General features: G+C 43.3%; 1 protein-coding gene across 1 annotated transcript in view; it reads left to right on the forward strand.

The window, feature by feature from the left end:
* The first annotated feature begins 5,183 nt into the window (after positions 1-5,183).
* Positions 5,184-12,249, forward strand: part of SLC28A3 (solute carrier family 28 (concentrative nucleoside transporter), member 3) — an 84,547-nt gene continuing 77,481 nt past the window's right edge. The window contains exon 1 of the mRNA XM_015419267.1: positions 5,184-5,300. Within this exon, the coding sequence (XP_015274753.1) occupies positions 5,241-5,300 (60 nt within the window). The 5' untranslated portion in view covers positions 5,184-5,240. The remainder of the gene's footprint in view (positions 5,301-12,249) is intronic.

Consider the following 12,249-nt stretch of genomic DNA (forward strand, 5'->3'; position numbering starts at 1 on the left):
CCAAAGAGGAAAAACTCAGCAAAATTTCTGCTGGTGCTAAAAAAACTCAGGTGGACCTGAAATTCTTGATAGAGAAGGGGCATTTCAGACATCTATAATTAATCCCCAACTTCTAGTTCTTCTTCTACACCCATTGTAAATTAAGCAGAGGCTTAACATAGAGAAAAGAGTGACTCCCATAAGTGTGTGACATTTTAGGGCGAAGTCAGCAGTAAAATAAAAGAGCTCTTGACAGATCCCTTAACTGGGCCTGTCCTCCTTTCTTTTCATAACTGAAAGCACAAATGTACATAACCAGTACACTGAATCCTAGTTCAAACATTAGTCTCATAACCCCCTCCACGGGCCATTTAACTCTTTTAGTTTTAAAACTACCATGTGTGTGTCAAGTTTGTTCACATTACCAAAAGCACTCTGGCAAACACTGTCAAAATGACTGGACCCTGCACCCAGCTGAATATGCTGGATTCCATCTAGGAACATAAGAACATAAGAGAAGCCAATGTTGGATCAGGCCAATGGCCCATCTAACCCAACACTCTGTCACACAGTGGCCAAAAATACCAGGTGCCATCAGGAGGTCCAGCAGTGGGGCCAGGAGACTCAAAGCTCTCCCACAAGCACCAAGAATACAGAGCATCACTTGCCCCAGCTTGAGAGTTCCTATCTATACCTTGTGGCTAATAGCCACTGATGGACTTCTGTTCCATATGCCTATCTAATTCCCTATTGAAGCTGTCCATGCTTGTAGCCGCCGCCACCTCCTGTGAATTCCTCCCATAGATGAGACCTGTAGGGCAGCCACTTGGTCATCCTTTTCTACCTTCGTAAGGCACTATAGGATTGTCCAGTAGGACTCCATTGGGGTGGCCTTTGGGAGAACAGTGCTACAGCAAGTAATGGGGTGAAACTAGAGTAAGGAATGCTTTAGCTAATACATCCCATCCTGTCAGGTAGCTTTGGCATATGACTAACTTAGATGACTTCATCCACTGACGAGAACGAAACACTGGACTTACCTGAAGGTTTCTTCTCTTCAGTGGGGCAAAGTCATCCACTTCCCACCACCAAAAAAGAAAGAAAGAAATTAGAAAGAGAGTGAGAGGTAGAAGTAGTCTACAACTATTGATAGGTGTTGTAAATAGTCAAAAAATTGTTTAATACTCAGACTATTTGATGGATCTTGCTCTATTGGAAAGAAGAGATTTCTTTGCTTTTTAAAAATACTTTATTCTAAGGGAAAAGGTACACGGGATTGCTACAAATTAACAAAACACTAAGAGCTACATTTCTAAGCTTCCTATACTGAAGACAAGCACACACGCGTAATGGAGATTTCCTCCTTCTTCTTGACCCCTAGAAAAGGAAGTCACCTGGAACAAATGACCAATCTGCATCAAAATAGAAGTTACTTTTCCCGGACAAATCCCCCATTGGCTTAGTGCCAGGTATCCCTTCCAGGTCAGTCTAAACAATAGCAAACTAGGAATACAAGTTAACCCTATAATGACTGAATCAGACCTTGTAAACACATACATTTCCAACAATAGGAAGCTGAAGTCCAGACAGAGCTAGGATGTGGGATGACTGGAGAGGTGGTCTCACTCTGCCCTAAGTCAGTCACACAAAGATTTGCATAGCCCTTCCTGGAAAAAGAATCTGTGCAGAGACGATGCCTAACCCTTTGCCCTGTGCAACCAGGAGATCAGGGGATGGGGACAGGGGAGGCACCTACATCATCAGTATGATGTCACTTCTGGGGCAAACTCAGAAATAACATCAGTCCTCTTAAGGAATTGCTGGAAATGATACAGTAAGACAATAGAGTTTCCAGTGGTTCCTAGAGAGGACTGACATCATTTCACTGTTTTCCCTGAAAGTGACTTTCCCATTTCTCCATTAGTTATCTCAAACTCATTCTTCCTAAGCTGATTGTTTTTAACCTCTTGAGAGAAAAGATACAGGGATCCTGCATCTTTCTTTTGCAAGGGTGAAAAGAATAAAAAAGAAGGCATTTTTAAGCAAAAACAGACAAAGGGGAAAGGATTAAAGAGCTTCTCTCCACAGGCTGTTTTCCCACTCAGATTCACAAGCCTTCAAGGTGCCTTGGGTTTTTTAAAGAAGGAGAATAATCACAGAACTCTGTGTAACATCATTTGAGCCAAAGTTTAGAACAAAGTCCTCTTTACTAGCCATTACTATGCAGCCTACTCACTGCAAAAGCTATTAAGTTACTGTCTCTCCTTTATTTAAAATGGCACCTGTGTGGTGCCTAATGGTCCATATCCCTCATCAAGTTTGTTTGTGACATCCTTGGAACATGGTTTCAGCTGTAGTCATAAACAAAACCATGTAGAGTTATACAGATCTGTAACAGAATATTGTGTATTTTGAACCACTCCTAACTGCTGTGGGTAGCTGTTTCTAAAAATATTTTTTGTCCTTATCTTATGTGGTTGCCTTTTGCTTCTTGATTACATTTAAGGTCTATGTACAGAATTTTTTGAAAAGAGTTATGACGCCAGTTTAACACTTTGGGAATTATATTCTGCCAGGAATATTTACATGATCAAACATGGCTATTAACGATAACAACCATTACTATGTACCAGGAAATGACTGCCTGAATACAATGCAGGAAACAGTAAAGTGCAGGGAGATCTGAGAACATTCAGGACAGAAACAGAACTTATTTACCATAGTGAGTTTCTGTGGCATTATTTTTACTACGTTAACAGCTATAAAAACTGAAATGTTAAATGTAACAGGAGAGATCCAGGTCAAACCCTCCCACCTCATAAAAGCTTCAAAGCAGAGCAGGGTCTTCTTAACATTGTCCCCAAAGCTCCCTAGTGTGCTGACCTTCAGAAAATAAAGACTGTGTTGTTACAACCATTTTTTCCCCTTTCAGAAGTTCTGAGAGTTAATTTGATGGTGCTGGATGTGATGTTTTGCTTTATAAAATAATGTTTTAGTGAGACGTGTAATTTTTATTGTTGTAAGATTTAATATTGGGTAGGTGCCTTGAGCTTGTAGGGAAGGTGGAACACATATTATAATAAATAAAATAACATTTAACTGTTGAAGCTGTATGTATATCAATAAAGATGTGAATGCTCCATTCATTGCTCAGATATCTTTTTTTTTCTTCAAATGGGTCTGAAGAATGCTTTGACTTTGTCTGAACTATGATCAGTAGTTGATCCAAAATTTGTATATCTTCTTCAAGTGAATAGCACCTCTGGATGAGCAGCTGTCCCATTCAGTGTCATAAGTGTCACACATGTCCAAATCCCACTGCATGCACAGTGCATTCATCATCACTGTAGTATATGTCTGTCCAACATTCTATTCATACATATATCAGACCCCCACACATCCATGCAGGTTGGTCCTATTACAGATAAAAGGAAATAGGAAAAAGGAAAAGTTTGGTGTGGTGGGTAAGAACAGTGGACTCTAATTTGGAGAACTGGGTTTGTTTCCCCACTCCTCCACATGTAGGCAGCTGGGTGACCTTGGGTCAGTCACAGTTCTCTCAGAGCTGTTTTCTCAAGAGCAGTTCTCTTAGAGTTCTCTCAGCCCCACCTTCCTCACAGGTTGTTTGTTATAGGGAGAGGAAGGGAAGGAGATTGTAAGCAGCTCTGAGACTCTGAGCAAAGGGCAGGGTATAAATCCAACTACTACTACTCCTTCTTCCTTTTCCAGTGAATGATTAAAATGTGGAATTTGCTGCCAGTGGAGGTAGTGGTTTTAAAAGGGGATTAGAAAAATTAATGGAAGATAGGGTGGCGGTCACATGTGTGAGATAATACGTGGTGGGAAGCGAGGTTATATCCTCTGGAGGAATTTGACCCGCAGTTGCGCAATCACACCGTCCTTTGAAGCTGCAAGGGCAGCCGGTCATTGCGTGATCAGACGCAACCATGGGTGAGTCTTTTTTCCCCCCGTTTGTTCTCAATGCGCTTAAATGGGGAGTTGATGAATCGCGTCTCAGCACTGAGGGCTCCCTATGGAATGTGTGATGATGCGCATACTGAGAGGGGGTGGACAATGGCACGGAGTCGGCATGAGAGCATGCTGGAGCAATCAGACAGGGGAAAGTCCATCTGTAGCCCATAGCAACCCGTTTGCTACCAGACTTTCCCTGGTGTCTTTTTACTCCACTTCTTCAGCAGAGCAAAACGGGTTGCCGATGGGTGCGGGGCACTTCCCAGATGTTCATGTCTGATCACACCCTTTAAATCCACCTGGCATTCATGCCTATGGTGCAGCTAACTGTTTGTGGTGGCTACAAGCCATGGTGACTAAAAAGAACCTGCACATTCAGAGGCAGTAAAAAACCTCTGAATACCAGAGCCAGGATGCAACATCAAGGGAAGGCCTCAGCCTCTATGCCCTGCTTTTGGACCTCCAGAGGAATTGGTTGGCCACTGTATGAGACATGATGCTGAACTGATGGAGCACTGGTCTGATCCAGCAGGACTCTTTTTGTGTTCTTAAATTTCACACACATCTACAGCAAATGCTGATATATCATGTGGGCTGGATCCAGCCACCTTTTCCACTCCATCTCCCCCAACTGCCCTACATATCAGAGCCCCCATTGCACATGGCTTTTGTGTGTGCACACCCCATGACTTTCAGCACAGCCTTTTTGTGTGGACAAAAAGGATGTCTCCTTCCTTTTTCACCAGCAGAAATGCTGGCTGGATCCAGTTCCATGGATAAAGGCATGTCATCCAATGACATATAGAAATCCGGGGTGTTTTGTTTTATTTTTCAACATTAGCTATTGTCTCTCTCTCTGATTATTCTAAATGATGTCACATGGAGTAACACCAAATATGAAAGTACTGCCAACTCCCCTACCTCTGCAACATAAGGTCTCACAGGGATCTACACACTTGGCTTTAGGAGAGGTAATGATTTAACAATGTAAGAACAAACATGTGACCTTCTTTTGAATGGCTCAAAGCAATGTGTTGATCATCCCCTTTTTAAAAAATTTCACAAGCTTGGGCTCTTACTCTGGTTTGTGCAAGAGACTTCCAAGAAACCCAGTAGGTGGAGCAATGAATAACATATGAGAACTCTGGGTGTGGTTCCAGTCAGGTAACCTTCTAGGAAGAGAGATTCTGTACGCACAGCTTTACTGGATGTTGGTTCTGGTTGCACATTATCACAGACACTGCCTTGAAAAGAAGCCCAAATAATAAGCCATTGTTTTGGCTAAGGACATGACTCAGAATGAAGTTAACAATGTTTTTTCTGTGGGCTACAGAAACCCTGCATTTGAGGTAAGCCTGAACAGTTTTTATTCTGTAGAAGGCAAAAATGCCATGGAAAGGTTTTTAGAAGGAGAGGTTATCTTCTTACAACAAGCAAAGATTTCACAATCACTGATACACCTGCAGAGATGCCTTACCAATGCAAAGGGCACTGGCCCAAAGAACTAAAAATTGAGGTACTTAGGTGAGAGGCTCTCTTTCCTGTTTACTTTGTTTCTAGTTGAATTTGTGCAGCCAACCAAACTTTTGTTTGCTTTTGACTTTGGAGCAAGATTACTTGTGCTCACAGAATGTATGATCTTACTGCTAAATAGAATTTAACATTCGAATCTTTCTCATTGTCTCAGACGGGGATTGTGTTAACCACAGATTATTGTGCCTGTGAATGTAATTTAAGATGCAAAACTTGGTTTGGTTGTAAGAAATGTGACAATTGCTGCAAGGTAAACATCTTGCTCTGCAATAACGTTTATTTCTAGCATTTTTGACATTCTTCTCTCTAGCACCACAAGCATTGCTGAAGTCGCTCCTGTATCTTTATGTTTATGTTCTATGAGGCAAGGTAAACATCTTGCTTTGCAATAACGTTTATTTCTGGCATTTTTGACATTGTTCTCTCCAGCACCACAAGCATTGCTGAAGTCACTCCTGTATCTTTATGTTTATGTTCTATGAGGAGTATGAATAAGACTGGGGTCTTAAAGCCAGAGAAACACACACTCTAGTCCTTGGGTTAAACCAGATATCTGAAGAAGTGAGCAGTGACTTACAAAAGCTCATTCATAATGCTTGACAAATAGAATGAATTAAATCTCATGAAGCTTGAGAAGCCACAATAGCTGTGGCTATGGCTGCTGTCCTGTGTGCACCAGCTCTTGCTTCTCATAAGGTTGCCAACCTCTAGGAGGCACATGGAGATCTCCTAGAATTACAACTGATCTCTAGACTACAGAGATCAACCCCTACACAGGAAATGGCTGCTTTGGAGGGTGGACTCTATGTACCCCAATGAGGTCCCTGTCCTCCCCAAGCTCCACCTCCAAATCTCCAGGAGTTTCCCAACCCAGAGTTGGCAACCCTAGTTATAGCCACATTAGTGGACCATAAGATTGGAAGGCTCTGAAGCCTAATCTGCCAGACCCTGGTGATGGAGCACAATTTATGCTTGTTTAATATTTAGTTTGACAAGTGTTACCTATGAAAAATACAGAGAACTTTTGCATAACAGTTACCAGAATGTGAATTTACAGTGAATCAGAACAAATATATCTCAAGATACAGTGTTGGGAGATGAAATAATATGTAATCCTGACCCAATACTGAAGACAGAGGTAACGGCTGAGGCTGAGCCAGTAATGGCTTCTCTGCATATATTTGTGGAAAGGTTTGCATCAAGTCATAGTTTCAATGAGCTTTTACACTTACATGTGTCAGACTTAAATCAGACTGTTCTGGCATCACAAAAACACATTTCTCCAGCCATTTCTCAAGACTTCTTTACCACATTTTTAGGCCTGATATAAATGCTACCTTAGTGACATGTCTGCTGGACATGTCACTGCATGGTTGGCCACTTTTATTAATAGGTATCCATGTGGTTTGGATTGATTATAATCATGCCCATGAAAGACTTACAAAATAAAGTTTTTACAAGTATAGAAGCAGCTGAAGACTACAGTAGTAGCAGCTAACACCACCACAATGGCAGTGTAATATGTGAAAATATGAAATGAATACATAAAGCAGGAAGAGTGAAATCACCTCTTGGGTGGATGTCTTTTGGCTCTTTCACTATTGAAATCTCCCTCCAAATTACAGTCATTGTAGTGTAATGACTAATGGAGTAAAGATTAGCCCTCTGCAACCAGGAAACAAATAATAGAAAAAGAAAGGCAGGAACATAGTTTCTACCCATTGGTTTCTCCCTCAAGTCTTAAACATGCATTAATCCTCTCAGATGTATATTCTTAGCTTGTGACACACTGTATTTCCTCAGTTCAGCTATAGTTTGCCAACGAACAAAACTTGGAAATTGGATGTCTGGAGGCATGGAAGCAATTCATTCGAACTATGTTTATTGCAATTTGGTAGCAGTACTGTCTTGTACACAGGTTTTGAGAGGTACCCAGACCATTGCACTAAAAGAGAAAACTTCAGTCATTACTGACTACTCCAGTTAAAATTTATCTTAAAAGGAAATGCAAGAATTCTTCATGTATCTCAAGCAACCCAGTGAGGGATAGCTAGCTACTGCCTGGTGATATCTTGCTAACGTCATTTGCAAATATTGCTACAGCAATTATCCTTCTTTTCTAGTCTGAGCAAACTCAGTTGCTTCAATATTTCTTGATACGTTGTCTAAACATATCGATAATATGTTGTCTAAACATTTCCCAGAACTAAGCTACACATAACCAGATCAGGCCTGGGTTGTTTTGTGTGTGTGTGTGTGTGTGTGTACGTGCACATGTGCGAGTTTTAAAAATTGTTTAAAACTAATTGTGGGGTTTTCCAATGGGATCAGAAAAATGGTGCTGCAAAATCTGGCCCACTCCCACCATTTTATTTTCTCAGTCCTCCCCTTCTGTATAAAACAAACAGGTGACTATAATGGGGCAAGAAGCAGTTGATGTAAAGCTATTTAGCTCAAGAAAACAGTGCAAATAAGGCACTTTTTAAAAAATCATTGTTTTGCAGAGCTGTAGACAAAAAAAAACAGTTAAACAAAAGTTATGGGATATTTATGGTTGCCAAGAATCTGGGGGGGGGGAGAGAAATGTCCTGTTTCTTTCACCAGGGTCACGGGGGGGGGGGCTGGGGGTGCAACAGGGGGTTAAAACAGCTGGAGGCCATGAAGTCAGTGTCATGCTGCAGAGAAGGAAGAGCACAATAAAAAGCATTAGGAGTCTGCTGGCTGGACCCTTTAGCAAGGTTTACTAAGGAGGCTGAAGAAACCTGTTTGCTGATCAGTTCTTATTACACCCATCAGCTAAGCCAGCACTGGAGTAAGGTGAGACCAGCTTGGGCAAGTTACAGTCCTTGACAGGATGCAGCCTCCTAATAAGGTCATTATCTTCACTAGTTTATGGTTTGTTTTTTCCTTTAGTTCCACCCAGCTCCTTCACAGCCAGATCTTGCAAAGGGGCAGCCCTGTTAGTATGTGGTAACAACAACAACAAAAACCCTTTCTCTGTCTTTTCTTACATTTCTTTAACTCTTTTCTACACTTCTCTCCTCCTTCATTTTGCTCTGTTCCTTTCATGATCTGCCATTCATCTACTTCCTCTTCTGACTTCTCTCTCCCCCAAATCAGCTTACATCATTCTCCTCTCTTCCATTTTATCCTCACAACAACCCTGTGAAGTAGGTTGGGCTGAAAGTGTGTGACAGGCCCAAGGTCACCCAGTGAGTTTCCATGACAGAGTGAGGATTCAAGCCTGTGTTTCTCAGATTCTAGTCCAACACTTTAACCACTACACAAGTTTAAATTCCATTGCAAATAGCATGGGGGTTGGTTGGTCTGGAGATAACCTGGGCCAAGATATTTCAATTACTTTCATTTTTGGTCCTGGGATTCCCATGATCATCCTGAAGCTGGTGGCCAATTTTGAGATTCCTGGTTTTATTTTCTGTTGAGTTATGCCTGCCACAAATGGACAGACAGATGGACATGCAAGTCCTTTTATTATTATAGTGTGGTAACAGCCAACCAAGTGTTTTGTTATGATATTTAGTTTGGATCAAGATCATGGGGGGACAGATGGAATCTTTGTCTGGAAGCCCATGGTGACTCTCGGCAGATCTGCCTTTAAAAGAGGCTTAAAAGGATGGTATTTACCAGGTGATGTTTATCAGGTGATGCCATGAAGAGATTCACCTGCCCATTTCCACATGTTAAAAGCCTCTATTAAAGGAAAAGTATATTTTCCACTACAGATTGCTGGCAATCCTAGACAATAGTCCCGGTCACACGGAGGATTTGCCCCGCGAAAGGGATGGATTGAGGGCGCATCAAAAGGGTGTGATCATACCACAACATCTGGGAAGCATAGCACACCTGTCTCCAACCTGTACCATCAGCCTGAACAAGCAGATTTAAAAGGCACTGGGGAAAAGGTAGTAGCTTCCGGTAAATGTGCGGCATGGGTGGGCGTCTAATTGGAGACGCGCCGGTAGCCCGTGGCATCCAGCAGCTGTCTGCGACCTGCGCATGTGCAGTAATGCAGTACTGCCGTGTTGCCTTGCTGGGACTACGCTGTTGCCTCCCCGGTGTGATCGGCTGCCAACGGCCTGAGGACAGAGCCACGGGAGACCGTAAGATTACACTCCCGCGCTTCTTTTAGCTCCTCCTCTAAAATGCCTCCCTTCCAGCATAGGCGTAATCTTCGTGGGGGCGGCGGGGCGTTAGCCCCCGCCGAAATTTTCAGGAAGGTGCTCAGCCTCCCCCGGGAGCCACCCTTGCTCCTAGCAAAGCAATGCCTCTGGCCCAGCCCCAGCCCCCCCTGGGAAATTGGAAAGTCTACACCGTTGCCTTCCAGTGCGGATTTTCCCGCTCGTGTGACTGGGGCCAATGTAGACAATCAACATAAAACAGTTTTTATCAACATTACAGTAGCCATATACATTCTCTAATCTCTCTGTGTGTGAGAGTGTGTGTGTGTAAGTGCCATCAAGTCACTTCTGACTTATGGTGACCGTATGAATTAATTACCTCCATAATGTCTTTTCTTTAACAGCCTAGCTCAGTTCTTGCAAACTGAAGGCCATGGCTTCCTTTATTGAGTCAATCCACCTCATGTTGGGTCTTCCTGTTTTCCTCCTGCCTTCCACTTTTCCTAGCATTATTGTCTTGACCAGTGACTCTTGTCTTCTCATAATGTGACCAAAATAAGATAGCCTCCATATAGTCATTGCAGCTTCTAAAGAGAGTTCAGGCTTGATTTGATCTAGAACACACGCATTGGTATTTTTGGTGGTCCACAGTACCCATACAACTCTCCTCCAACACCATATTTCAAACAAATATACTTTCTTCCTGTCAGCTTTCTTCATTGTCCAGCTTTCACACCCACACATAGTAACGGGGAATACTGTGACATGAATTAACTTGATTTTGGTTGCCAGTAACACACTCTTACACTTAAGAATCTTTTCTAGCTCCTACATTGCTGCCCTTCCCATTCTTGGTCTCCTTTTGACTTCTTGAGTGCAGTCTCTCTTTTGGTTGATGATGGAGCCAAGGAATAGACAATCTGGAACTATTTCAGTTTCTTCATCATCATCCTTAAAGTTGTATATTCCCCAGTAGCCATTACTTTGGTCTTTTTGATGTTCAGCTGTAATCCTGTTTTGGTACTTTCTGCTTCAACTTTTGTCAGTAGTCATTTTAGGTCAGGCCTGTAGCCATGGTGGGGCATTTGGGGGCAGAGCCCAACCACAGATGAGCCCTGCCCCACCCCAGGAGGAGGCCAGACCTCCCCACACCAGTGTGCCCTGCCCCACAGCAGCAGGGAGGCTGGGGAAGGAAAGGGAAGCCCCCCTGCCATTTCTGGTCAGTTTCACTCAAGAGAAACAGCTGTTAAACCTAACAGCTAATCAGAGTAAAACTGACTAGAAGTGGCAGGGCCCCTTCCCTTTCCTTCCCCAGCCTCCTCCCACTGGGGGTGCTGGGGAAGGAGAGAGAGAGAGAGAAGGCATGCCTTCTCGCTCTCTCTTTCCTTTGCTACCCCCCACCCCACATGCTGTTGGGTAATCTAATTAAGTTACCCACTCCTCTATCCCAGCACCCCAGCCCCACCGGCCAAAAATTTCTGGCTATGGGGCTGTTTCAGGTCTTCATTATTTTCTACCAGTAATGTGATGTCATCTGGATATGTTTCTTCCACTAATTTTCACTCCACTTGCATCTAAATCTAATCCAGCTTTCCTTGTGATATGTTCTGTATATCAATTGAAGAGATAGGGAGATAAGACACATCCTTATCTGGCATCTTTGCCTACTGGAAACCATTCTGTATCTCCATGTTTTGTCCACACAGGTAACAAATAAGGTAGTGAGAAAGAACAATTCAGGGCAAGGCTGCAGGGGGACCTAGTTCTTGCTGCTGGGGAGCAGCAGGAAGCTGGTTGCAAAGCCAAGGGCACTGGAAAGCCTGATGAAGCTTTCCCTTTCGGCTTGTTACACAGAAGGAGAAAAATGGGGAGCATCAAAGAAATAAGAGGCACATGGGAGGGAAGTACTAAAGGAAAGTTACTAACCTCTCTTCTATACTAGGTGTGGTTAGAAGCTAAATAAGTCATCACTTAAAAAACAAAAACATCAGGAGAAACTGAAATACCACACCTTGGAAGGAACACTGTCTGGATTCTGAAGGATCAGTGATTGAACAAACACTGTCAGTAACAGAGGGAAAAGACTACCACAGGTTGACCCTAAAAGAGTTGAAAGTGGTGCACAGAGGTCAAGGGGAAGACTTGTGGGTATGCATTTCCTCATACTCTACATTTGTTCATGGAATGTGAGTGTGTCACAAATCTCTGCCTTCTTTCTCTGCCTTTGGATACTGAAAATACCTTTATTTCTGTGGGGAAAGGGAGTAAGGAGTGTGCAGGCAGGCAATTAACTACCCAATGCCTAGTACTTGGGGGGATGAGATGGGAATAAGGCCACCACACACCAGAGGATTAGGAGGATACAGGCACTGCATAACAACGGCGCCGGTCACACTGGGGGAAATAGGCGTGGCCAAGTGCAGCTTTTGTGAGCCACACCAAAAGAGAAGTGCGGCGGCAGGATCAGATAGATCCCCCCAGCTGCCGTGCAGTTCCTCCCTGGCATGATCAGATGTCCAGGGGGGAGCCACGGACCACAGAGCGAGGCAAGCCCACTGCGCATGCGTGTGCATGCACAGTTCGGCAGGACCTCGCATGCTGCGGGAGAGACGGGCGCACCGGCAAT

Source organism: Gekko japonicus, unplaced genomic scaffold (assembly GCF_001447785.1).
Source record: "Gekko japonicus isolate JY-2015 unplaced genomic scaffold, Gekko_japonicus_V1.1 scaffold133, whole genome shotgun sequence".
In the NCBI taxonomy this organism is placed as follows: Eukaryota; Metazoa; Chordata; class Lepidosauria; order Squamata; family Gekkonidae; genus Gekko; species Gekko japonicus.